The sequence below is a fragment of the Pocillopora verrucosa genome, chromosome 12 (genome assembly GCF_036669915.1).
Source record: "Pocillopora verrucosa isolate sample1 chromosome 12, ASM3666991v2, whole genome shotgun sequence".
In the NCBI taxonomy this organism is placed as follows: domain Eukaryota; kingdom Metazoa; phylum Cnidaria; class Anthozoa; order Scleractinia; family Pocilloporidae; genus Pocillopora; species Pocillopora verrucosa.
The window spans coordinates 16,525,885-16,553,731 of record NC_089323.1 but is presented as its reverse complement, the minus strand read 5'-3'; the positions used below and the strand labels follow the sequence as shown (position 1 = coordinate 16,553,731).

The 27,847-nt window shown below is 36.8% G+C and overlaps 1 protein-coding gene across 3 annotated transcripts; it reads left to right on the top strand.

Moving 5' to 3' along the window:
* The first annotated feature begins 96 nt into the window (after nucleotides 1-96).
* Nucleotides 97-26,821, top strand: LOC131781728 (receptor-type tyrosine-protein phosphatase S-like). Of its 3 annotated transcripts, none has more exons than XM_066159505.1 (35): nucleotides 97-945; nucleotides 3,681-3,994; nucleotides 4,505-4,652; nucleotides 5,381-5,653; nucleotides 6,203-6,376; nucleotides 6,529-6,771; nucleotides 7,476-7,670; nucleotides 8,475-8,782; nucleotides 9,363-9,507; nucleotides 10,116-10,415; nucleotides 11,019-11,315; nucleotides 11,622-11,933; nucleotides 12,147-12,253; nucleotides 12,601-12,796; nucleotides 13,202-13,304; nucleotides 13,652-13,919; nucleotides 14,431-14,482; nucleotides 14,911-15,025; nucleotides 15,207-15,358; nucleotides 17,003-17,154; nucleotides 17,899-17,980; nucleotides 18,347-18,423; nucleotides 19,272-19,311; nucleotides 19,537-19,634; nucleotides 19,820-19,936; nucleotides 20,875-21,023; nucleotides 21,516-21,651; nucleotides 22,190-22,339; nucleotides 22,440-22,542; nucleotides 22,951-23,021; nucleotides 23,595-23,729; nucleotides 23,984-24,106; nucleotides 24,578-24,732; nucleotides 25,428-25,563; nucleotides 25,662-26,821. In XM_066159505.1, the coding sequence occupies exons 2-35, from the start codon at nucleotides 3,707-3,709 to the stop codon at nucleotides 25,740-25,742; spliced, it is 5,481 nt and encodes a 1,826-aa protein (XP_066015602.1). In that variant the 5' UTR covers nucleotides 97-945; nucleotides 3,681-3,706; the 3' UTR covers nucleotides 25,743-26,821. The 3 variants fall into 3 exon arrangements, with proteins under 3 accessions (XP_066015602.1, XP_066015603.1, XP_066015601.1); XM_066159506.1 differs by lacking the exon at nucleotides 97-945 and adding an exon at nucleotides 1,374-1,784 and having other exon boundaries at nucleotides 6,529-6,581; nucleotides 7,476-7,512; XM_066159504.1 differs by lacking the exon at nucleotides 97-945 and adding an exon at nucleotides 1,374-1,784.
* Nucleotides 26,822-27,847: the final 1,026 nt, after the last annotated feature.

The following is a 27,847-nucleotide window of genomic DNA, read 5'->3' as shown; positions in this document are numbered from 1 at the left end:
ACAATCAGCTTTTAAAATTTAATTCAAACGAAGAAGTTTCGAGAAGATCTGTCTTTGCAAAGGAATAAAGAGGGTATGTTTCAAAAGAAACCATAAAAAAAATATATACGGATACAAAACCAGTATTGTGTCAGCAACGAGACGTCGTTGACTCGGCTTATCAATTACCTGATTTCTCGTAACAAATGAAGAAGGTCTTTGACGTAAGCAAATGACGTTTGTCTTCTCCAAGTAACATTCAAAGTTGAGCTATACCTATCAATCTATCAAGTTACTTTGTGCTTCTATCTTTTTGTTTTATCTTGGTGGTTTCAAAAAAGCTAAAGATTGAATCTAATCATTTCTATCAAAGTGATCGAAAATTGTACATATTTCGGCATCACCCGAGCCAGATGAAGCACAGGAGATCTATCGAATAGGTTCGTTCCCCCGCAGATGATTCTGTGCCGTCTTTCTCGAAGCGAATCAAGCTGTAAATTCCTGCAAAAGAAGCGGTCATTTTTTTGTCTTTTGGTGTTTGTTCAAGCGAGTGGATTGAGGAGCGATTCGCGTCTTCCCTTGCCTTGATACGCGAAAGAAAAACGATTCTTCTATAGGCTAACTTCTTGTGTTGTCTCACGACTACTCTAGAAATTTTTTAACAGTTTTCTAGTATAACGTAACATGGTATGGAACACTGGCGATATCAGCGAAACCTTACAGCTTCGTATCTTTTCACTGGTCTGTTAATCTGTGTTTTTGTCGGAAATCTTAGGAATACGGAGATTCTAGAGCTGTTCTTGTGAAGAAGAAAGTTTTTACAAAAATTGAGATGGAGAATGGCATTAGTAGTACTGGTTTTACGGGAGATGTGCTGGAAAGAAACAAAGAGAAAGAAGAGCAAAGATGTTCAGTGAAAGTGATATTCAGACCGATTAACTCTTAGGACCAACAGAAATAAAGGAGGTAAATTTGTGAAAAAGCTGTGGCGCTAGGTCGGTAGGGGGTACAATCTGATAATTTGGTTTTATCAATTGAGTTGATAATGTAAATTATGAAATAATTCAAATAGTACGCGCGCTCTGATTGGCCATAAAACCATTTTACATGAGCGTATGTAAACACGGTTTTCGTTCCTCATTCATTAGTTATTTTATAAAAGAAATGTAAAATGGTTTCCGTGTTTACATAGCCTGATGTAAACACTTGGGAGGTTGGGAGAACACTCGATAAGCTGGAAACCACTCTGCTTCGCGTCGTGGTTTCCTACGCTTATCTCGTGTTCTCCCAACCTCTCGCGTGTTTACATCAGGCTATGTGAACACGGAAACCATTTTACATTTCTTCATTGGCTACCGTAAAGAGCTTCTTTAGAGATTCTCCATAACCTGTGGCCTTACCTTGTCAAAATGCACAAGTGGAAAAACAGGCCCACGCAAGACATTTGACCTTTGATACATAAGTTTGCCTTTTCAGTTTCTCACGAAAAAAAATTACTTTGGTAAAGATTATTTTTAATTTTTTTGGCATACAAATCACGATTGATAGTTTCATAAACACCTGGTATTTCAGTTTCACGAACTGAAACCGCAGCTGTCAGCTAGCAACATTTAAGCTTCTCAACGGAGAGAATAAGCTTTTTTAAGATGCAAAAGAAATCGAACTGAGACATCAGGAGTCAGCTAACAACATATCTTAGTTTCTCAGTGAGTTATGAAGTAACAACAGCGGCGAAATGTCGGAGTTTGATTCCGAGCTTTACTTCCGAGTGGCTTTCTTCGCTTTTCTTATTCCTCTAGGTTCCGGTAAGTTCTCTATCATTCGTAATTTGAGTTAAGAGCTTAACGAATTCACATACTTTTTTTTAGCAGTGACTCCAAAGATATGAAATGATTAAATTTCATTTCATTCTGCTCAATTAAAAAACTGTCGCATTCGAAATATCAGCCGAAAAGAATGTTGAACAATCGTGTACGGTGTGGGAATAGGTCCTTAAATCAGCATCTACTGGGTTGAAGCGGTAGCTTGAAAGAGATCTGAACTTTTGTCAGAATACAGAACTAGCTCGCGTCGTTATCGATAAAATTATTTCGGTCTCTTAATTACACGGTCATCACTCTAAGAGAGGCATCTTTGAAAGCTATGATTATATGAGTAGTCTAGAATTTCGACGATTTCGATTGCTTTCCTTTTCTTTTACTTCAAATAGTTTCTGCACCATATCGAGCCTTTGCTTGAATTACGAGCTGTCGTATTTCTTGAACACAAAGTTGTGTCATTGTGCAAATTTGACACTGACTTCAAAATACTCCATTAGCTTTCCATTTTAGTGCACAAACTAGATTGATACATTTACTGCCATTTAGTTGCTGCTGAAGGCAAAGAGTTAAAGATACAATGGCGATTATTCAACCTCACTCGTAGATGTTCAAGTTTTCGATGTATATTCATGAGACACGGCATGGACTGAAAAACTTCTAAATGAACAATCATGATGTTTAAGTAGACATTTCATTCCTGTTTACTCGTAGAAATTTTTTTTTAACGCCGAGAAACTGAGATTAGCAAAGACCTTTAATGAAATTCCCCATCAAGGTAAAGCTCTGAAACAGTCTTCAATACCAGGCCAAGACTTGGAAAAGCGTCTCAGAGAGTCAAAAATATCTCGAAAGATGTTCTTAAGGAATAAACAAAATTTGCGTTCGAAAGTGAAATTTTGAAACGTGTCAAATTGAAAATGTTCTTGGCAGAAAATTAGTTTCAGTAAATAGTAAGATAAATTTATCATGTTGAATCTGCTCTTTAGAGTTTCATTAACGACCAGTAAAACGACAGAATGTTAATAGAACAATTCTTAAGACCATATGGTAGTTGTAACACCAAGGGCCTGTTTACAGGAAAGTGGGGGATCCCAGGTAAGTAAGGTAACCCGCCTAGCTGTGGTCGAAAAATAGTCCGAGTTTACACACAGTCCTACAACCCCTTTCTTTGGGTTTACCGGCCTGATAGCCCTATTGGAATGTTGGGAGAACACCTGGAAAGTTTTTTAAATCATTCGCCTCTGGCTCATGGGATGCTGGGAGAACACTTGAGAAGTTTTTAAATAAAGAGCCGGAAGTGGGTGACTTGTGAACTTTGCGAGTTTTCTCCCAACATCCTAAGTGGTTGTTACGCTGATGAAACAATGGAGAGCGTGGTCTTTTACTTTTATGAAATAACCATGGGTTTAATGGTACCACAAATAGCAGGTTTTTGACCGATCAGGGTGCTTTTAGTTTCACAGTAACAATATAAAGTGTTGTATTAATACTGTACCTGTGTATGGAAAGCTGAAAGGAAGTGCTAGTGGCAATTTGTCTTAACATGAAATCTCCTAATACCTTGATTAACTTACAGGATGCTGGGTAAATGTCCATCTTCAATACATTTAGACATGGTTGAGGCTTATATGTATTGGGAAATTTGTTGAAAACTACAATTAAACCCTGTTGTTTTGAGCTGTTGCTTTAACCTTTGGTACATTAAGATCAGTATGCAATTTCTCCATACTGTTCTCTATACATTTCCTAAGGTATTCACAAGGAGAGTTTGTCCAAGTGTCAATCATCTTGAGTTTGCAACAGTTTTCTTTCTTCTGGTGACCTTAATTTTTGATTCAGTGGGCCGGTGATGCCTCTCTAATTTCTTTTCTTTCTACTCAGCTGACTGTGTTGATCTGGATCTGGGAATGAAAAATGAGAGAATTTCAGATGGTAATATAACTGCTTCTTCAACTCAAAATGCCAGCACACCAGCCAAGAATGGTCGACTGAACTACACATCAGGATCATCATGGTGTTCAAGACCAAATGACACTAACCCGTATCTACAGATTGATCTACAGACATTCCATATCATCTGTGCTGTTTCCACCCAAGGGAATTCTCAAGCAGACCATTGGGTGAAAAACTATACACTTCAATTTTCCAATAATGGAACAACCTGGATGGTCTACAGAGAAAATGGACAAATTAAGGTACCATGTCAAAGACCATGTCACTTATTGATATTTACAGTTGTCTGCAAAATAAATGAAAATTTGACTGCCTCTTTGTTTGACACTTCCTCCAGAGTGATGATACATTCCTCATGAGATCTGGTTGGGAACATCAATCTGTGGAGAACTTTGATTGTTCACAAAACAATTGATGGAGAACATTGTTAGAGCTATTTTCATTGTCACTCTGTAGACAAACAATAAAGCTTTGTAAAAGTAAAGCTTTTGTCCGTACTCCATCAATCATAAATAGATACTCAAGATGTCTGATGGAAAATGAGGATAGATGTTAAAACTGAATGCCATTAGACTTGCTAAAACCTTATTTAAGCAAGGTTTAACTGTTTAAAGGGGGGAGGAGGAGCCCGAAGATGAGAAAAAAGAAACAAAATGCTTGAACTATTAGAAGATTGTTATTATTTTTATTTACATATTTTTCTGGAAATAGATGCACATCTTTAAATTTTTAGCTATTGGTTTTGATTTCAGACCTTTCAAGGAAATGGTGACAGAGCCTCAGAGGTGAAGCATGTTCTCTATGAAACTGTTCAAGCACACTACCTGCGAATCTTTCCAAGTGCATACCATGGTGCTGTGTGTATGAGAATAGAAGTGTTTGGTGTTAAGCAAAAACCAGGTTATTATTTCATTAATTACCTTTGGCTACATAAACAACTTCACATACAAAATTATGCTAAGTGTAAAACCTTTCTTTTGAAAATGAGTGTTATTTGCATTAGAAGAAGTGCCATTCATGGTGAAGTCTTTGAATTCTACATCATTATTAATTCAGGCATTTTATAAATGGTCTTGGTGAGTGATGGGTGAATTGTACTGAAGTATGGTAGAGCTAGTAAGGATCAAACAATGAAAATACAAACCATAAATTGAAAACATGCTGGATTGAAAGGTTTTTTTTGGTACTGTCATCCTTTTGATTTGCCTTAAAATACTAAAACTCTACACCACTACATAAATATTGACAGATGTGGAATTCATGCATGCTTACTTTTTAGATCAATGGAAATCTAATTCATTTTGTATCCAGAACAAAGAGTTCACACCATTTTTTAACAGGAAATCATTACATTGTATGGATAGTTTCTTGGTGAAAATTATATAGTGAAGGAAATTGTCTGATGCCGGCCACTCACAATTGTAATCATCATGTTCTCTTGTATCTGCACAACCACTTTTGGGAATTTCAGTCCTTCTCTTTTTAAAATTGCACAAGGGAATCTTTATCTGCACTTACTAGGGAGTTTAGAACTCTGACATTTGACTCTTAGCAAGCTGATACAGATGTTTGTAAAATGCAAAACTAAAACCTTTGTTGATGTCTATTTCGTTTCTGTCTTTACGCAGTGAATGTTGCCCTTGGAAAGGCCACCCTTCAGTCTTCAACATATAACAATACTATCTTGGGTGTGTCAGGTGCGTCAGATAAAGCAGTGGATGGTAATTCTGATACTGAATTTAGAAATGGAAGCTGTGCACATACTAAGTCGGGCAATGGAAGCTGGTGGAGAGTTGACCTAGGTTCAGATAATGTTTCAGTCTCTGACATATTCATAGTCAACAGATTTTCAACATATCCTGATGTGATGGCCAGAAGCAAAAATTATAGCATTACTTTGGGTGAGCAGTCATTATACTTTTTCATGTAATCAATGTAAGCTTAAGATAAATGGGTACATTAAAAGTAATAAAACAAAGGCAATTCCAGTGTGCAAGGCTGGAAAACCATAGTTATATGCTTAATCTCAACCTATCTATGCCGAAGTTTTACCATGCACAAGTATGTAAAATATTATGTGCATATTAAGAAAGTGTTTTAGAGGGAATTATATGTTGCTTTTTCAGTTTGATGTTTCTGTTGCTGCTGAATTGAGATATTTGAAACCCTCAATATACTTTGTGTACTTTAAAAATCATTATAATTAGTAGCTTCAGACAACAATGATGGATATATATTTTATTCATTGTTAGTGGTTTAATTAAACTCTTACATTTACATGTACATGCATGCCAAATCTTATTTTCCTTTGAAATTGTGTCCCACCGAAACCCCAGTTTACAGGGGAAGAAAAGTTTTTATTAGTAATGAAACACATTTATACAGTAGCTTGTCCCATATTTGGTATGTGCAGAGCATTGAGGTGAACTGTTTTTTCTTTATAACATCAGGTAACAACCCAATAGTAGTAAACAACACTCGGTGTAGAGGACTCTACAGTTTTGTTAACTTCAGTGCATCAGCTGTTTGTTATACCAACCCACTGACGACTGGCAGATATGTAGGGATATCAAATGTAAGGAAACAAGCTCTTCAGCTCTGTGAGGTGGAAATCTATTTGCGAGGTACATGTCATTGTACATAGAGATTGGTATTGAGAAAGGATCTTTGTAGCAAAACTACAAATTGTAGTTACACTCTTAGTTCTGGAATCTTTTCTGACCACACTTTTAATGTGACTAGAGGCTGATTAACATAATTGCATATGTCATTTCAGATAATCTTGCATTTGGAAAACAAACAAATCAAAGCAGTGTATGGAATGATAGTGTAAGCAGCAGAGCAGTTGATGGTATTAGTAACACAGACTATTATGCTAACAGCTGTACCTGCACTGACAAAGAACCCAACCCTTGGTGGAGAGTTGACTTGGGACAAGTTGAACAAGTTTCAGAAATATACCTAGTCAACCAAGAAAAGCGAGAGTTGTACAGGCAGAATAATTTTGAGATCAGAGTGGGTGGGTTACATCATTCTTGAAATTGTAACACTGTACCATAGTGTCAAAATGTTTCAAGCAATCACGTCTCATAATATTAATAGTGTCAAATCTTCACACTTTGACTGGTGGGTTTCATGCAAGTTTATCAGTATGCCTATGTGTAAGGAAATATTAAGCAGAAATTTTTGTCAAGTACATCATGATAGTGAATTATCACTTTCCTTCTGCTCTACTTGTCAAAGATATGATGGAATAATAGAGGCTAGACCCTGGATCTGAAGATCCAGTTTGTAGCCTTAGTTTTGCATTGTGCTCCAGGGTTGGAGACATTTTTTCTCATTATTCCCCTTTAAAGTTAGGAATACAGAGTTTAAATGGCTGTTGAACAATAAACGCCTGCTACAAATTGGATTAGCTACTCTTCTGTTATGATTTCATAGTGTAAACCAGGGCCCAGTTGTTGGGCAGATACTGCTATACAACAGATGAATTGCTATCCAGTGGATAAGAGTTAGCAAAATGTGTTGCACTATTCACTGGGTAGATCAAATTTATCCAGTGAATAGATGTGGCTCAGCCACATCTATTCACATCCATACCCTGTGTCAGCCCTTTAGCTTCACGTAATGCTCTCATACCACTTTTTAATGATAGTGGCTGGGTAAACAAGTTCTTGATTACTTTTCGTGCCAAAGCCTAAATTGTTTCTCGATTCTTTACAGGCACAGTATCTAATAACGGAGGAATTACCAATCCCAGGTGTGGTGATAACCAGAGTTATAGCCTTCCAAGAGGAAAAGGCGTATCTTTTTTCTGTCGTCCTGTATTAATTGGAAGATATGTGACAATAAAAAGCTTAAGAACTGACCGTGAACACTTCACACTTTGTGAAGTTGAAGTTTATTCTGAAAGGAGAGGTAATAAATCTTTTATCAAATACCTGTATATGTTTGAAAACCTCACGCTGATTGAAGTCTTAAGTTATGGCACAGAGACGTTGTGCTGATATACACTAGTTCTACATGCATGCATGCGTGATTATTTCTGAACATAACTGATGTGCTTTGTTGTTATGGTTGAACCTGTATATGTATTTTCAGCTTGGTAAACGTAAACTCCCTGTGGGCGCAATCTTTCTGCCATTTTCCTCAGTTTTTTCTTTCCATGCATTAACTATCTGTATAGTATTGAGAATAGACCCACTACTTCAAATAAATTCTTGATTCCTTTTAGAATAAGTTAGAGGGATTTCTGTTGTAGTTTCAAATGCAATTTGAAACTTGTATGCCTAGCAGAAGTTCTCATTATACTTGACCTCACAATAAAACCATTCTTAGCCTTTGCTCTAGAATATTTAAGTGAAAGTTCTCTCTGCCCTGCTTTCACTGTGCCTGCAGGTACAATTTGATCAAATTTTTTCAAACCTGTAATTATGCTAAGTGGAAAACACTGGTACAACGTTGAACATAGGTTAATGTCATATGTATAGTGAAAATCTGGTGCTAGAGACCAAAAAAATTTAAATCACTACACCTGACTACATAAATGAAAACCATGGGATTATTAGACAGCTCTGATATGATTTTATTTTAAGTCAATCTTACATAAAATAATGCAAATTAGTTTTGGATCGGCGCGTTTGCTGTCTTAAATACTAGTGTGTTGTATAAATCTGTTAATTAATTTAAATCAATTCAACATTTAATTATGATTGATTACAGCTTGCCAAATGCAGGCCATAGGTGTGGCTAGCAATTACACACTTCCTGATGCCTGCTTCTCAGCATCAACTGAAGGTGAAGATTTGGAAGCTTTTAGAGGTCGACTGAATGCATTAAGGGGATGGTCACCCAGCAAAAATGACAGACCTGATGATTATCTGCAAATTGATCTGCAGTATGAGTTTCTTATTTGTGCTATTGCTACTCAAGGGAGGTCATCTTCTGATGATTGGACAAAAGAGTACAAGTTACAGCTATCCTTAGACGGTTCCACTTTTGTGACCTACAAGGAAAACAATGTTGACAAGGTTGGTTAAAAAAGCCACAGCTGAGATTAAATATAGAACTGTAAAAGATACTCTTAGAGTTGTACTAAAGGGAGATTTTAAGAGCTACATGTATGTGAGGGTTTAAGTCTCAAAATCTGAACCTTGGAGAAAGCTTGTGGAATGGTTGTTGTGTTCTTAGACTTAAATAGAAGGTCACTATCTTAAAATGCATTTCTCCGCATCATATACTGAGATTTAAATAGCAATGAGCATCTATCATGAGTGGACATACATGCATATCTCTAAAAGCAAGAGACTTACATTATATAATGGAGGCTACACTAGTATCCTAAGGAAGTTCAATGTGTACGCAGAATACCAAGTTGCCTGTCATACATGCATTATGTAAATTGAATTAACTGAACTTATAAAGCAGGAAAAAGAGAACACATCTGGATACTTTGGTGCACAGTGGCCGCTAAAGTAGTCTAGAGCACTGACTGGCCACTAGAAGCTGAGGGATGTAATAATAACATTGTTCCAGAGTCTGCCATGCCCAACAACAATAAATTGATCTACAATTAAGTAATGAGCTCATATTTTGAATTAATTGTTTTAGACTTTCAGTGGCAATTCTGGAAGACATGACATTGTCAAACACAATCTCAGAGATGTGAGGGCAAGGTTCATCCGTTTCCAGCCTGTCAAGTCTGTTGGAAACAAAGCTTTGAGAGTAGAGGTGTATGGAGTTCTTATATCTAGAGGTATATTATGTTTAACTTAATATCATCAAATTTTTACATTGAGCAATTGTAAGGCTGGTATATTGCTTAATTTAGTATATAGCCTCTTTAGTCATTGGATGTAGTTTATTTTTGCAAACACTCCCTGTAGGTGAACATCATCTACAGGTGTATATGTAGGCAGAATTAATAAGTGCCTTTTTCCACAAAAAAGGCCTTAACCTACAGCTGTGTGACTCCCAGTCATGGAGCTGGATATGTACCTATGTTATGTTGGTGGTAGTCTGCATGTCTAAAGGAGTCTACATATAGGAAGTAGATCTGTTTGAATCCGTTTTGGGATGCATTCTTCTTCCATTTACATAATTGATTACATGTATCTGTTCCCAACAATTCCTAGGACCCCCTACAAATTAATACTTTTAAAACTGTGCAAGACTTTTCACTAACTGGAAGAGAAAGGCTTAGTTGAATTTGATCTCTTAAACACTACATGAATCGACTTTTATGTGCAAAGAAACGAAGAATATTGGTAGCAATATTGTTATTATTATTATTATTATTATTATTATTATTATCATCTATATTATTATTGCCATTATTTAATTATCATTCTGTCTTAATTTCAGTCCCTTCACAAGCACCCAGTGAATTGACTTTATCTGCAACCTCTTCTACAAGTATCACTGCATCCTGGCAGTTACCTCCTGCATATTCCAGACATGGAATCATTGTAGGGTTCAAATTGTTCTATAAAAAGAAAGGGCTCGGGTCAATGCGTGTGGAAACTATAAATGGCGGAACAACCTTTGCTGCGGGAATTAATGGTCTGGATAATTACACAGAATATGAATTTCAAGTGTTGGCTTTTACATCTCATGGTGATGGACCAAAGAGTTTTGTTGTGGTGGAGAGAACATTGGAAGATGGTAAGAAATTTGATTGTTTGTGGCAGTGGAACTTCCACTCCTACTGGTTTTCAAGAGCCTTTCACATTGTAAAAGTTGGTTTGACATGAATGAAAGTGCAGTAATACGTTTGACTGTGTATATATGTTGAAATCCTAACAAAATATTTATTAAAAAATTTAATCCCTATAATCTGATCATTAAGTTTCCTTGTAACTTAGTCAAGAAAATCTGTTTTCTTTTTCTACTAGTTAGGCCTTTAATCTATCAATTCTTGACACCATTTTTTGTATTATGTTTGAAAACTGTTAAACAAATTTGCTTTTTATCTGTCTTATTTTGAATCAGTACCAGCATCCAAGCAACTGCATACCTAACCCAACATTAACCCTACTTGCTCTCAGTTGATTGTTCTTGAGTAAGGGGAGGGGTAGTTATGCAGTTGCTTAGATATTGACATTAATATATTATTTTTGTAAGTTTATCGATTATGCTCACTATGGCGAATGAAGGTGTAAAATGTAAAACATACTCAAATACATTTACACTAAGTGCAATTTTAATTTCTACATGTACAACACTATTAATTTCCGAATTTTCTTCTTATTATAACTTTTTCTTTAGCACCTGGCCCTCCGGCTTCCCTCAATCATACTCTTAAAACACCGACTGAGTCATACGGACCAATGATAACTTTATCCTGGACAGCCCCTTCACAACCAAATGTAGTTATCAGGAACTACACTGTGTTTTACCACCACAGTGGAGATCTACTTAACGCTCATAATGAGACCTTTGGACCAGATGTCTTCAATTACACAGTTGATGTGTTGGGTGGAGTCACCTATTGGTTTAACGTCAGAGCTGAGACAATAAAACCTGGAGAAAACGCCTCTTTAATCGTTAATATCTCAGAATACAGTAAGTGCAATGCAGTCGGTCTTACGTGTCTTATCGATGTTAACGAGAAGCAAGATCTTCATTACCGAGCTTTACCGGCACATTTAGTTAAGTCGCGTAAAGTGAAGTAAAAAAATGAATTCGATTTTAGTTAAAACCACAAAACATAAGTTTGGTGGGATAAAAAAAAAATTATTGGAATAAACTTAGATGTACGAGGGTGATTATGGACGAAGGAAATTGACATGAGTTTGAAATGACATGCTAAGACCATAAAAACTTCTTAGGGTATGATGTTTAACTTTTGACTGAATTGTTATCCCCTAGAGCCTAATAGTGGCCCAACTAAGATGTTTTCTGCCTATGTGAACAAGACCACCTTAAACATTTCATGGGCACCTCTACCAAGAGAACAGAGTAATGGCGGCATCATTCTGTACAACGTCAAAGAAGAGTTGTTGTCTCGGGGAACAAGACAGAAAAGATCACCTCTGAGCGGCAAAACAGTCAATACAACAGACACATTCATTTTACTGAGTGGATTATTGCTTTGTTCGCAATATCAAGTGTCTGTTCGAGCATATACCAAAGTAGGTCCTGGCCCATATGGTCCACCTTTAAAACTGCTGAGAACATCAGGTATGTAGTACGGCATACAGCAGTTGGAGTGAATTTAGTAAACCCAAAGCCAATAATTACATTGGCCCTTCAAAACAAAGGATGATATCCCATAAAGTAAATAAGAACAGTTCATAAATAGTAGAGAAAAAAAAGGAATGAAATAAGTCAACTTCTCTAGAAGGAAATTTATGTTTACGCTAAGTATTAGAAGTATTGTTGCTTTTTTCAAAGGCCCGGGAACACCTTGGGGGTTAAATGCATCAAATGTTGGAGCAACCCAAGTAACACTGGAATGGAAAGAACCAGAGCTTATGACAAAAGAAGGCTTCAGCTACAGAGTGAGTTTCACGAAAGCAATAAGAGGATGTGAAACCTAACGTCACTTTTTAAATTCTTTTATGTCAGCCATTATGCGAGGAGTTTCTTGAGTAATATTCTGCTGGAATTTTTTAGGATAAGCAGAAACGTACGTAAAGTTTTTCTCTCGTATTTACAGCAAATGTAGTTGGAAAAGACAGATCAGATAGCTGTTCTTTTTTTCTTTCGTTGGCAGTCTTTGTTTTTTGTTTTTTTTTCATGGCGTATTTCCAGAATGCAAAACTATAGTTAGTTTTCTCCTTTTGAACAGGAGATATTGTTGAAAAACTATGCGAAGATTCACATTAAACTGTCTTTCTTTCTTAAGGTGAAGTATTTCGGTACAAAGCCTTACAATGGAAGCTTTAGAGAGGAAGGTGTTCAGGACGTTGGCAGTTCCACCCATTACACTATCAAAGGTTTAGTTCCAGGTTCTATCTACGAGTTTCAGATTTTCGTGAGCTCTGTATGTGGACTCGGAGAACCCAGAAGATTTCCTGATAGGATCGAAACCAAGATGACAGGTGAAATTTTATTTATATCAGCAGTTTTTTATTAATATAAAAGACAGAGTTTTAGACTGATTTATTGTTGACACTACTAAAATAGTATGAACTCATTTAACAATCCTGTCTCTCCAAAAAATATACGGCTGATGAATATTAACACCTTTTTTCGAAGAAGTAATGAGTTAACCTGCATGTTGCTCGTAATTAACGATGAATTACGCCGGCCTAATTTTTTGTTATTGGCTAATTGTGTTTCACTAAGTTTACCGGCAAAATTTTCAACGACTCAATTGTTGACTCTTTTCTTTTTCGCTCTCCAGTTTTGAGTACATTTTCATAGAAATAACACACAAACATTTTTCGGAAGAAAACACCTTTTCAATCCTGTTACAATTATCTGGCTTCTCTTTTTCATTTTAGCCCCTATCTCTCCAGCTGTACTTTTGGTGACGAATAAACGTATTTCGACATCAACTGTTGTGATTCAGTTGTGGCCCGCAGAGCAAAGAAATGGTCCAATAAGGTGAATTACTCATTATGTGGGGGACTTACAAACTATGATCCTGACTAAAATAACTGTGCTCCTATGGCTTTACACTTGTCGCCATCATTGAAGGGACACCTGGATTTTCAAGTTTTGTAGTTCCCATCCATGTAGGCCTCTCCTTTATTCTTACTTCTTTTTGTATTTTGTTGCCCCTTTAGGCTATCTTTCCAAAACATTTAATAGAAGGGACATCTTTTTTATTCAAATTTCGTTACCTGCAGCTCCTCTAATTAAAGTTTTCTCTGTAAATGTTATTTTTAAGGTTCGAGTACTTACGTTAAGTGCAATGAACGTTATAAACAGTCAAATTTCCTCTTTTTCAGTTCCTATCAAGTTCTAGTTCTAAATGTTGTTGACGGAGTGGAAGATCTTCCGATTGATTTTGCTTCAAAAATGAAAGATTCAAATAGTGTCGAGACAGGGAACCTGAATTTTTATGTTGCTGCTGAAATAGAAAATTTTCCGGGGAACGAAATGTCTTGGGAATTCAGTGTTGGCGATGGAAAAACGTATGGAGCATACAGAAACAAAGAACTCCAAATCGGAGAGGACTACATTGTGTACCAAAGAGCGATGACTTTTGACAATGATGTAAGTAATTTCTGACAAGTTACAATCTGCCTGAAGCTTTCACCCAAATGGCATTGTATTCCTATCACACATGTAATACTCTTCAACTGGTTGACTTCTAGGAACCGCATAGGAAAAAGTATTGAAAAAGACCCAAAAATGCAGGAAAATGCAACTATAAAGGACTAAAACCTTCAAAGTTTCCATGGGGAACCTTAGCTCTCCTTAGCTAGGAAAGGGATGACTAGTAATAGGATTTTGAATGCGTCCCGTGTCGCAATAGGGTGAGATCGAAAGATCTGTGATGGTACACAGTGTGAAAAATTACCAATTTTATGAATTTGTCGCTAAGAACAAAGCTTTAGCTTTCCCAAAGAGTCAGATTATATTTTCCAACTATCGGAACTTCCAGAAAAACTGAAAATGTTACTATCATATAATTACTAAAAGACAAATTTAGACTGTTATTCTAAGTTCCGATAGTTGGCAAATATAATCTGACTCTTTGTAACTTTACCTATTTCTTTCATAGATAATTTTAGATGGACCAGTCAGCAAGGTGGCAAAAATTTCTGTCGTGGAAGGCAAGATGAATACTTATTAATGATTTTTAATCGAAATTTTAATGATGTACTCGCAAAAGGATTTTATTGTTTCACTTTAAACCTAATATTTCTAACAACACAGGTACTCAGTCTTTATAGTCTCAATACTTATTAATGATTTTGAGTCGAAATTTTAATAATGTACTCGCAAAAGGATTTTATTGTTTCACTTTAAACCTAATATTTCCAACAACACAGGTACTCAGTATATTAATGACTTAGCCTACGAGTAGCCGTACCTTCCCCCCCCCCCCCAGGTGAAACGGAAGCGAGGGACCTCGCCTCCGTTTCACCATGGCGAGGGGAGGATACGGTTACACGTAGGCTGGATAATGACTCTGAATTCATAGTTAAATATTGACTAACATTGGATGGGTGTTCTCCTTTTTTTGATGCACATGCTGTAGGAGAAGGAAAAAGAGAAGGCTCTAAATCTGTTAGTATTGTGCAGATTGTCGTTCCTGTGGTTCTGGTCATAGTCTTGGTACCATTGCTTCTTGTCGCAATATTGCTGTATCGGAGGTATTCTTGACTCGCAGTAATGGTTTCTTATAATGGCTGAGAAAGCAGTAATTTTCCTGATAATGTTTACAAGGGATAGAAGCAATTATTTCATTTTCCTTATTTTGTTATGAAATATCCTAAAACATAAAACTTTTTGTGTGTGCCAAGTGTAACTGTATGATTCTCACCACCGTTTCAGGAGGAGACGGGCAGAAAAATCAGGCCAAGAGATAGACAGCAATAAAGTACATGTTCCACTTGATGAATTTAGGATGGATTCAGTCGAGTCCAGTGGAATTACAACTGACTTAGTTTATCAAAACGTGTCTGAAATTCCTTCAGATGGAAATGGTAAGCTATTGCATCGAAGTTAAAGTATGATTGATGCAAAACCGATAGTGTCCACACATATGATTACATTTCCAGCTCACTGTCACGAGAAGAGCTTTACAACATAGAAATGTTAGAAAGGACACAAGCGGCCCAAGCTTTTCTTATGTATATAGAAAACCCCGAGATAGATAACTCGCTAAAATGGGTTACCTTCAACATAGTAAGCGGTCAGATAACGAGAAACGCACTGTAGAAGTAAGGTGAGGTATTTTTTTCGTGAGGATTTGACTTATTTTTTTATTCCTTAGAGCGGTCATGAATATTCCCGTACAAACTCTACTAATTTCGTCATGACTGTTATTTCGTAAGATGATCATCTCTCAGCTGGAGCTTGGGCCGCCTGTGGAAAGGACGTTTTTGTTTTTCGTCTATGCCATTGTTGTAAATGTCCAGAGTGCAGGACAAAAGAAAGATTATGAGTGGTCCGTTTAATTGCGAGCGTCAGACCTCTCGAATTTTCGGTCAGACACCCTACCAAATGAGCTCTAAAGACATCCTTTGCGAGCAAGGCCATATACTAGGTCTACGTAAAGCTTATGACCAGGATCAGCAATTTTGAAAGTGTCTTATGGAGGCTCTATAGGGTTTTTTGACCGCGCAAGATCCGGATGCGAACATAGGATCAACATGCAAAACAAACATGGCGGCTCGATACGATTGCACGATTATTATCTGAAAAGGTGTGTTAAAAACGGTTGGACACTATACAGTTTTTAATGTTGTAGAATATAGGGTTTCCAGCAATTGCACCCGTAATATTCATAGGCCTTCTACGCCTGAAAAAGAGGTCAACCGAAAAGAAAACACCGCCGTGGGAAAGATTGCCAGATGCGACGGATTCGAAAGTCTACGCGTGCTCAGATACCGATCTTGTCGAAATTTTATACCATTACGTAATGTTTTGCGACAAAGAAAACAGTGATCTTTTGAGTAAAATTTATCGCGTTTCTTTCGGTGGAATTTCCTAAGATTTGTTAAAACGTTAAACATATTTGTGCCCTTCCTAGTGCCTGTTGATAAAAAAAAAATTTTTGAGACCAAATTTGAAATAGAGGAAAAAAGCACAAAATTGCAAATAGCTAAGAAACTGCTTCTGTAATCCCTTGCTTTTGTCGGCTTTTAAATAATCGACAGGAAAATTCTCACAAATTGTGCAACCTTTGGAGAGATTTCACCAAAGCATTTTGAAGAAAATCAAAGACAAAGCCAAATTATCGCTGGCGAGCGCCTCCCTTCGTGGAGCCTTAGCTTAATAACCAAAATCATCTTTATAATATTTATTAGAGTAAACAATAGTCTGAAAATTGCTCATTGCCTTTTGAAGGCTTTTTGTGACCTTGAAAAGCGGAGGAAAACAATTTTTTTTAGAAAAACATTACGCTGGCGCGCGCGCCAACATTAAGCAAAAGCCCCATGGAGCCTCGTTAAAAAGTCAACGTGGAAATGAAGTGAGAAAGATGGTGAATTTTGAGCTGAGTTGCATTTGTCACAATCGTGAGGCCGAGGAAAAATCTGGGTCCCTTGTGACGATGGGGCTATAAAGCTAAACTGAGGGAATTCTTTTTTAATTAAAACCAACCTCCTGTAATTCTTCTTACAAAGCTTGTGGTAAAACCTCCCTCCCGGAAGAAAAAGAATCGGTGTACAGTGAGGCTGATGATGGTAAGCCAAAACCAATTCCCGTGGCGGAGTTTTCTGAATACCTCAAGAACAAATCAGCCAATGGAGGCATCGTGCTGAAAGATGAATTTGAGGTAAGGCAATAGAATTTATGATAGCTTTTTAAGCGGATTTCCATCAGCTAATGCTGGTTGCAATTTTCATGTCGACGAGTTGTCTAAAGAAGGGTGGAAGAAAAGTGTATAACAACTGTTTCCACGAGGGGTCTCTGGCTAAAAGCAAGTACTAGCTTTTTGGTAATAAAAACCTGTCAGAGAAAAACTTGTGGGAAACGAAATTTGAAAATTTACTTGAGGTCACACGGTCACTTTTCAGGGACTGAACAACAAGTCTGCTCCAGAAAGCTCTTTTTAATCAGACCAAGTCTTCTGCATTATGTTAAATCAATCTATGGTTAGCTAACTTTTTAACAGGCAAAGTTTTTCCTTGATGATAGCTCCACGCTTCATTCGTTGGAATTATTAGTACCTTTGGTCATCTTCATACAGCTGGCCGCTATGTATGATGCATAAGTACTATCTACTTCGACAAGGTTTCTTGCTTTAGTGAAGAGAGTTTCCTTTCGCAAGTCTTTAATGCTGTGTGACTGTTGTTGTTGTTGTTGTTGTTGTTGGTTTGACCATTGTAATTTATTATATTTGCAGTTATTGTTTCATGATCATTAACATGATTAACATACATGATCAGTGATGTCTAGTAAGATTGCCTATCCCTTCAAATCAAAATAAATTAATGACCAGTCGGTAAGCGACTTGTGTTCTTAGCTGGCTTGGGGACATAGCTAATTGACTTTTTATACTTATTTTATTTTTTAACAGAAATTAACCAGCATTTTTCCGTTCTCTTGGGACGTTGGCAAAAACAACAAAGTGAAAAACCGTTTTGGAAATATTACGACCTGTAGGTGAATTATATTTATTCTGCACTATCCATTTGTGTTGTACACAATGAAAGGTTTTTTAAATACTCATTCGCTTGGACGTAGAGCATAGACATCAATTACAAATCTGCATTAAGAAATCTCACTTTGGGGACACTTAAAGTTGGTGGAATCCTCTTAGATCGCAGATCGCAGGACGAAGTTTAACTGAAGGGATTAACTCTTGCAGACGAAGAGGAGGGCGATCCGGGGTTACCAGGCCCTACAAAATACTGGTGGTCACTGCGTGAGAATTAGTTTGAGTACGAGTGTTTATAGAGGAGAGAGATTCCATTGTGACAAATTCGTCTCTGTAAATACTTAAGACTGGCTCTTTTTCGTGACAGATGATCATTCTCGCGTTGTTTTGGAGAAAATAGAGGGTGATCCAAAGTCTGACTACATTAACGCTAGTTACATTCCGGTAAGTACGACAACAATACTCTGTAGTACGGTCCATTTTAACTGTACATCACTATATTTTGAATTCTCTATTGTGTTCTTAAAGATAACTTATTATAGCGAAATTTTCAACTGACAATAGAGGGTAACCTGGGATTGCAGTGTCTGGCTTTACTTCCCTCTGTGATTGTCCCTGTAAGCTCGTGCTACTCTCTCAATCAATTAGATTTAACCCCTTAACTCCCGTGAGTGACCAAGACAGAATTTCTCCTTACTATATCCATACAATATCATGCAGAAAAGTGACGGAAATAAAGAAAAAAATCAATTATGGGACTACTGATTGATCCGATTTAAAATTCTTCAAACTAACATAATAAGAATCATTTGGGAGACAGTAAGGAGAATTAGTAATGAGATCTTGGGAGTTAAAGGGTTAAAACTAAACTCAGCCAATTGTAGACTCGGTCGTTCCTCACGCTGTAGGTAGTTTAAATGTAGTTTCTTTGAGTTCTCTTTGGCTCACTGACATATCTTCCTTTATTCTGCATGGCTGTGTGATTACTATGTTATTGGCTTCACAATACTCAGTTGTAATGCCCTCTTTTGGACTTCATAAGGATAGTTTGCTATGGTAACCAAAAAACAAATAAAGGAATATACTTCAAAATTGAACTAGGATTTTTACAGATGAAGAATATAAAAACACATTACAAACGAAGAACGAAAGTAAGAAACTTAAATAAAAGCAACTTTTCTCTCAGCTTGATAGGCAAAAGGAGCAGGAAATACAAACAGCCAAATAATCACTTGTGTCTCTAAAGCAAATGATCAGTTATGATTTAAAAATAACTTTTATTTCATTCTTAGACTGTTGATGAGGAATCAATGAACTACATTGCAACGCAGGGTAATTATAATAGATGTTAGTCCCGATAGAAAGCCAAGACATTATTCACATTTTCCAACCCACAGTCGGTTGCACATTTAATTGTTTTCCTTGGACAATTGTTAAATAAATATAGCTGGTATATCACTGTTGTAAATCTGTGATAGATCTGTTGAGTGAAGTGTGCCTAGGTACATGTGGTTTGTTTCTATTAAGTCTCTCAATACCTTGTTGATATTTTGTCAGGTCCAACCTCTACAACAATCAGCGATTTCTGGCGAATGATCTGGCAAAAAAACTGTTCTGTCATCGTCATGTTAACCAACTTGGTCGAGTTGGGAAAGGTATTCCTACTGTGAATCCTTCTAATGTGAAAAGTACTTTTCTTTATTATATTCTCTGGGTTCTTTACAGTGGGTTGATTAACTTTTTCGTGCCCGGTTTTTAAAACAGAACAGACTTAGAAAACGATGCAAATTTTTTTATTTTAAAAGACGAGTGATACATCTACATTTTTTCACTTTCTAAGAACAAGTGTGATCAGTATTGGCCAGACAGTACTACCACGTTTGGATCCATCACAGTAACATTACTTAGGACGCAAAGCTTCGCTGACTACTGCATCCGAACCTTAAAATTAGTCAAGGTAAGGAAAGAACACCTTATTTGCATGATGTTTATTCCTTAAAATGGAATTAAACATGAAATTTTTTTTTCATAGAAAACGTTGTTCATCGGGGTTTTATAGATAAATGAACGCTTAATCGTTTGTCTCGCATATCAGCCTGACTCTTAAAAGCGTAATATTTGCTTGAAGGGCAATTGAAATTTTCATATTTTGACCCAAATGTATTTTCAGATGGGAAATTAATGATATTTTGATTCGGAGGTTAATTTTACATTGATGGGGGCACATTGACAGCTTTTCCTACCTTACAAAAGCTGTTTATTTAAACATATTGATTACAAAGCCTAAACCTCTAGACCCTTTATCTCCCAAGATCTTATTTGCAATTCTCCTTACTGTCTGCCATATAGTTCTTGTAATGTTAGTCTAGAGAATTTGGTATTGGATCAACTAATAGTCCTCTAATTAATATTTTTCTTTATTCTCATCATATGTCTGCTTGATGTTGTATTGATATTGTAAGGAGAAATTCTGTCTTGGTCACTCATGGGAGTTACAGGGTTAACTCAAAGAAGTTACCGACACGAGAGCTCTCCCCCTCCTCTTTTCAACTGGAGGGTTTTTATGGTGATATAACTCTAGATTCTCTGAACTAATTCACAGAGAATTGCCTGCCGGCTGATAGAAGAGTGATTTACTGATTAGATCTTTGGAGTAAAATGGTTGCAATAGGCGAGATTTTTAAGTGACAACGATTCTGCACTCTCAGTTACATAGGTTTTTTGTGATACTCGAAAGGCTATTACTTTTCATGGAATATTATCACCGCCTTAACAAAGTTGAAGTTTACACACTGTCAGTCAATTTTGTACTGACACTTCGATCGTGATTCGTCCTTTAATCCTCCAAAGTAAAATTAAAATGAAGTTATTAGTCTTAATTTTCATCGGCTTTAGGGCACGAAGACGCGTGAGATTCATCAATATCATTTCACCTCGTGGCCAGACAGAGGTGTCCCACACCGTTCGACTGCGTTACTTACATTTAGATGGAAGGTTCATGTTCAAAATCAGGCCACCGGCGGACCACTCGTTGTACACTGCAGGTACTCTTTAAAAAAATTGTCATTTGACAACAAGTGGGTGAGGTGGGAAAATATGTTAAAACAGCTGCTACGAATGAAAGTTTTCAGGACTGCTGTGGAGCAGTATTTACCAAAGTTCTCGAAAACTTAAAGATCGCAGCTCAGCTCCACTAGAGCGTGCACTAGTGAGGAGAACAGCTGAGCAAGGTCGCCCACTGGATTCGCGGCCGTTAACATTCAAATACAAGTTAAATAGTGTCTGAAGGTTTGGTACAACGAGGAAGGAGATCAATACGCATTACAGATGATACGGGGAATAATTTTTAAGATGCGAAAATCTCCTTTTACCTCAGTGGGATAAAAATTGGGTACTACAAATGTTGTTCTTAGACAGCATTCACCGCGTGTGGACCGTAGAGGAACTCAAAATTGCTGGTCGGCTGAATTTCTTTTTTCTTTTAACGACATGATCATTTTTCGATTGTGATCTCTTATTTCTTTGCTCCATGACAGTGCTGGTGTTGGTCGAACTGGTACGTACATTGCTATCGACGCCATGTTGAAAGGTGCTAAGAAGAAGAATACTGTGTTCATACAGAATTACGTGCAAGTGATGCGAAAACATCGCCCTTATATGGTGCAGAATGATGTAAGTGAATTTGATTCATTTCTGCAGCGAATGTTGTTGATGATTTTTCTGTAGTCACATGAAATTGAAAGGACGTTCGATCGCGAAATACGAAGGTGCGAGGTTCGAATCTTTGTGGGTAACTCAGTTTTTTGTATCTGGGTAAATTTTTTTTCACATTCTTCTCGGACACAGCTATTGTTGCTCATAATTATGTTAATTTTCGAGTGCTCCCGCTCCAGAAGTGTGGATTAGATGCAGATGTGATTAAATTTACCATCTCCGCTGTCTTTTTAATGTTTGTAAACAAGCAAAAAGTAACGTAATGAAAGTTTTATTGCCTTGACTGAACGTTTCTTTAATTATTTGCCGTTTTTGTTAGCTATTCGTTCTGTATCATAATAATTAACTGGAGGGAAATGGAAAAAATAACTATTTAAATGGAAGATGACGACACTATGCGTAATCGCATTATTTGATGAAATAGACTAGCAAGATACAGTGTTTGCTCTTTTTGTTTTTGTGATTGTTTAGCCTCATATTTTTTGCATTTATGTAGACACAATACGTGTTCATACATCGAGCTGTGATGGAAGCTTTGACCTGTGGAACTACAGAGGTCACTTCTCAAAACTTGCGGATTAGAATGAACAAACTTGCCAGGGTCATGTCAGATGCCAAACAGACTGGTTATGCAGAAGAATTCAAGGTATTAGTCTGCCTCACATTAGCAAACGTCACTAGTTTTTAATATTATATGGTCTATTGCTAAACGGGCAAACTAAAGTAAAAAGGATTTGTTATTCCAGCGTTTGGAGCGCCTCGACGACTGCCAAAGCTCAGGAGAAGAATTTGTCGATGCGTTTAAGCCCTCGAACCTTAACAAGAACAGGTTTTCAAATATAGTACCAAGTAAGTACTGCCTTAAATGTTATTAAACTGTGTTTCTTTCCTGTTTGGCGATAACGCAAAAAAACATTTTTCAATACAAATGAGTTTGATGGCTATTTACTAACTTAGTGGGGACGATATCCACCAGTCATTTGCAAAATTGAAAGGGTAATTAACAACATCTTACCCCACCGACGGGAACTGGAGATATAGAATGCTCTCTTGAATGTTGAAAACATTCTCTGGCTACTTTTTATGCTGATATTTCGCACAGATTTCATCCAAATTTCATATCAGTCAGGACAAAAAATATACTGATATTTCGCCAACATATTATTTTGTTTTTGAGATCCCGTTCATCATCATCATCATCATCATCATCATCATTGTTTATTTCATTGTTAAAGTCGTTTTTTAATTTCTTTAAAGTGGATACTGCACGGGTCATGCTGAGGAGTTCAGAGCCAGATAAGGATTACATCAACGCCTCTTTCGTTGACGTAAGTACATACGTGTTGGGAGCATTAACCCTATACCGCCCCAGATCTAATTCTTAATTCTCCTTTTTGGCTGTTCTATATTTCTTTGAAATAAGTTAAGAAAATTTAGCCTATATTTTACAAGTTATTTGTTTGCAGTTTGAGTCAGTTGTCACTATCCTTAACCATACTCATTCCATTTCGGTGTTTATTTGTCCTCCAAAAACACATTTTATGACTGATTAACTTGACGCCGACAACAATTTTGGATCCCACAATAAACGACTCATGATGTCTTCACTTAGCGCCCTCAAGCTAACGTTTAAGTTAATACCATTTACCTGTGGTCAGAACTTCAAGAAAACAATGTTTAACCTATACGCTTGATACTAAGGAAGATGGATCAGTTGTCAGTAGGTACTGAGCAGTTACTAGCAATAATAGATCAGATACTTGCTGCAGTTTTTTTAAGGCTTAAAGATAATGAGTGCAATGGAATTTCCTTTCGATAGAATTGTCTCTCTATCGTATTTATTGCTCTGTGCTCTTTACAATAAGTTTCTCAACGGTGACATATTTTGCTACCTTCATTAGGACTATAGCCGACGTAAAGCATACATTTTGACTCAAGCCCCGTTAAACGATACTGTTAACGACTTCTGGAGGATGATATCACAGTATGATATCGGGACAGTCGTGATGTTAAACAGTTTAAAAGAGGAAAAAGAGGTATACTTTACTTATGTTAAATGCGAAATACCAAACGCAAATTTTAACTTCTTGATATTTTTAAAGGAAGCTCTGGAATCATGCGCAGGGAATTCTTTACCTAGATCCCTCAGGTCCAGAGTGAGACATGCTTGCGATACTGCAATTTATTACTTAAAGTTCACTGATTTTTCGCATATTATCTGACAGCAATAAATTTTGATGTTCTCATGCTAAGGTATATATTGAGTCTGGCATTTTGCATCTCCTGGTAGAGTTATCCACAATATTGGCCAAGTGAAGGGTCTGCCAAGTATGGAGACATCACTTTACAGCTTCTGTCAAAAAAGAATTCGAAGAACATAACGACGAGGAAGTTCAGCGTTATAAATGTGATGGTACGGTGTAAATCGAACTAAGTATTATGAATAACCAACATGTTAGTTTGGGAGTAATAGTATAAGTAAGAGGGTCTTCGAATGTCCTAACAATTGACGAGGAGCAGAAGGGCTTACCAAGCCCAACTTATGGATTAAATATATGTTAATCGTCTCAATGACGTTATAAGTTGGAATTATACGAAAATTTAGAAAGAGGTAGCTAGCAACAAGCTTTCCTTAAAATAGTCATTTGCAATCTGGATAAAAGCAGCTGGTCACGGAAAAATGGTGTTTGAAATGCAACCTCGTCCTCAGGGCCGAGGTTGTCGGTCTTTTTTTAAAATGGAGGCAGCCATCTTTGAAACCGGCCGCCATCTTAAAAAACTGACCGAGAAACTTCCGGTTGTTGTTTTTTTTTTCGATGGGGATCCCATCCGTGATGGCTCATGATCGTGATGTTTATATTGCTTTTTAATTCTAATACGTTAGCCTCCCAAGAAGACCTCGACTGTACAGCATATACAGTACACCGGATGGCCGAATGGAGACTCGAACCCAGATCCCCAAGAAATACTCGATCTGTTGACTGTAATAGAGCAGTCTCAGCAACAATCCGGAGATAGAGTTATTGTTTTTCAATGCAGGTAAACTAAATATTGTTTTTTTTTTTTTTTAATAAAAAAAATCATTTACGTTTTCCCTCACAATTTTTAGTGATTGTTAAAATAAAGTGAGAATGCAAAGATTAGCAAACAAAAAAATTATTTCTGGTTAATACTGCGGAGTTCATTGCTTTTGCTTTGCATGGCAAATTCTCTCAGTCATTCAAAGAAAAAATTCAAAAAAAAATTAAAAGGCGAAACGAATCGGAACTCGATCGTTCTCTTTCTTTTGCCTTTTAGTTAGTTGGTAAGTATTTACGTTACGTGGTCTTGGGCTTCTTGTGATCTTATACGTATTCCAATGGTTGGTTGTCATGAGTTACTCTGCCGCTTAAACAGCATGTCGGGTGCGAAATCGATACCTGCCTCTCAGCTCTTCGACTCTTAGCTCTCTGCGTTTTGACCGTAAACTTTGTGTCTGAAATAGGATTTATTTAAAAAAGTAATCAGGGCGCATCTAAGTTTCACTTTAGTAAAGATTTTGTCTCTAGGTTAGCAGCCCATACCTGCCAGTGCTTATCCCAGCTCTCACAATATAAGGCGACTAGATCTTTGAACTGGGTACCATTCTCTCTCAGTTGAACCACAGCATTTTATCTTGCTTACAACCTGGGCCTCCAAGGAGATCGTATCATTTTTTAAAATTTTATTTATTGGCGTCATTCGTTGTTTTTCAGTGATGGTGTGGGTCGTAGCGGCTGTGTAGCTACCATAATGTCAGTGATCGAAAGAGTCAAGATTGAACAAACAGTTGATGTGTTTCAAACCATTAAACTGATTCGAGCTAAAAGGCCTGGTGCTGTGAACACCCTGGTAAGTTGCTAAGAAATGACGAGGGATACTGGGACTGTGTTCATCAACGAATTATTTCTTTGCTCAACTTAAAACCCTATCTGCTGTTCGTTTTTCAGGATCTCTACTCGTTCTGTTACAAGACAATCCTTGCATACCTGGATTCTTTCAAGTGTTATTCAAACTTTGAAGATTGCTAAATTGTCAGTATTTGACAGTTGTCGATGTTTGCGCACCGTCAATAAGTCAGTCAGTCAGTGAATTGATTAGCTGGCTGGTCTCTCAGACACAAATAAATTATAACAACAATAATGATAGAAATGATGATCTTATTGGTAAATTGGTACTAGTCGAGCGCGTACAATAGTTAGCTCTTCAATATGGTTAGCTTTTCAATAAATATCACGTGCTAATTTTCTGAAGGGAAAACCTCTCTTCAGTTTGTTTACCAAGAAAGTGCTAATCAGTAGTGGCAGTTAAATAGCATAGAAAGAGAGCGTAAGTTTTGTGTAACCGTTGTAATAATTAAATGATCTTTAAATTCATCTCTGACTCCAAGACTAAAAGTTTGAGCCAAGAGCAGTTTATAATCAATGTCTGGCAACCAGCAAACAAAGCTTAATTTGTAGTAAGTCTGTAAAGATTTACTGTTTTAAATGGGAATTGTACTATATTCCTCCCAAATTCTATATTTTTTTTTATCTGAAAAGAGACAAAGATAAAGTGGTATTTTAAAAATTGGTGCTTTTTTTTGATAGTTGATGGACATAGCAGTAAGATAATGGTACTGTCGATTAGAAATAACATTATTTGAATAGCTTTACGAGCTGGTAAAAAATAAAATTCATAAATCTGTCTTTGTAGACACCAAGTACAGTACTGATGCGTTGTCGTTTTACGACAGTTAAATGAAAGGAAAAAACTTAACTGTACACGGGTACTCTTAGCACAAGGTTAACTGTGTTCAAATGAACTTTTCTCTTCATTTAAAGCAACGTCGTAAACTATAGGTACATCAGTTACCCTGTTGACAGTAAAGATTACACAGACATGTAACACTGAGAAGCCGTTTGGTTGGTGTCGTTCTTCATCATTGTATGAAGAAAACACGGAGCAAAATTCTCTGACAGGCTTGTATAAAATCTTATTCTGACCAGAATTTTGATTCATTCGATTGGTTATTTAGTGTACATCCATCTAGTTTGTGCATGTCTTGCTCCTCCGAAAAAGTTTGATCGTTGCAAATTTTAAAACGGTGTTTCAGCTCACGGTTTCGCGTAAGGTGGTCAAATTATATGTAAGAAAACATGAGTCTTTAACAGTAACTAACACTTTGAACTCTGATCTCAATGTGTGGGATTTGTTTCTAGATCAGGATGCGTATCAAACACTCGAGATAGTGTTTGATCATATTTCCAAACACCTCGAAACTCAGAAAAATCATCTCTATATTGGCTACACGAAATGTGATCTATATTCATTTTTCATGTTGATCAACTAAAGTTGTTATAAAGAGACAAACCACTGTGGGAAACGAATTCTTAGAAACTAAGGACCGGTTTTTTCCGCAAGTAGTGGGCCTCACGTATTCTCTCTCATAGATTTGTTTTCATTGAAAAAAAGTCCTTCCACTTCGAGCTTTCGGCCCACACAAATAAATGTCCAGATAAAAGATTCAGCTAAATTCGATTCAAGATAGTTTAGATCGCGGTTTTGTTAAACAACTGCTAAACTTTATCTAAATAACTGCCCTTAAATCTTCGATCGTTTGTTCCTTTTTGAAACAAAATGTTAATTTTAAACGCCTTCAACCGTCATGATATGTTTATCGGTACAGTGAAAATGAAAACCGCGACAATCAGCTTTTAAAATTTAATTCAAACGAAGAAGTTTCGAGAAGGTCTATCTTTGCAAAGGAACAAAGAGGGTAGGTTTTAAAAGAAACCTTAAATGAAAAATATCGATACAAAACCAGTATTGTGTCAGCAACGAGACGTCGCTGACTCGGCTGATCAATTACCTGATTTGTCTTACCAAATGAAGAAAGTCTTTGACGTGAGCAAATGACGTTTGTCTTCTCCAAGTAACATTCAAAATTGAGCTATACCTATTAATCTATCAAGTTTATATGTGCTCCTATCTTTTTGTTTTATCTTGGTTATTGTGGCTTCAAAAAAGCTAAAGATTGAATCTCATCATTTCTTTTAAGTGATCGAAAAGTACACATCTTTCCGCATCACCACGAGCCAGATGAAATACAGGAGATCTATCTAATAGGTTCCTCCCCCCGCAGATGATTCTGTGC

Bases quoted from the DNA above. Each gene is read 5' to 3' on its own strand.
- LOC131781728 (XM_066159504.1), top strand. From the start codon at position 1,715: ATGTCGGAGTTTGATTCCGAGCTTTACTTCCGAGTGGCTTTCTTCGCT. The intron at 6,772-7,475 runs GTGGGTTACATC...GATTCTTTACAG, and splicing joins TAATTTTGAGATCAGAGTGG to GCACAGTATCTAATAACGGA. The intron at 12,254-12,600 runs GTGAGTTTCACG...TTCTTTCTTAAG, and splicing joins AAGAAGGCTTCAGCTACAGA to GTGAAGTATTTCGGTACAAA.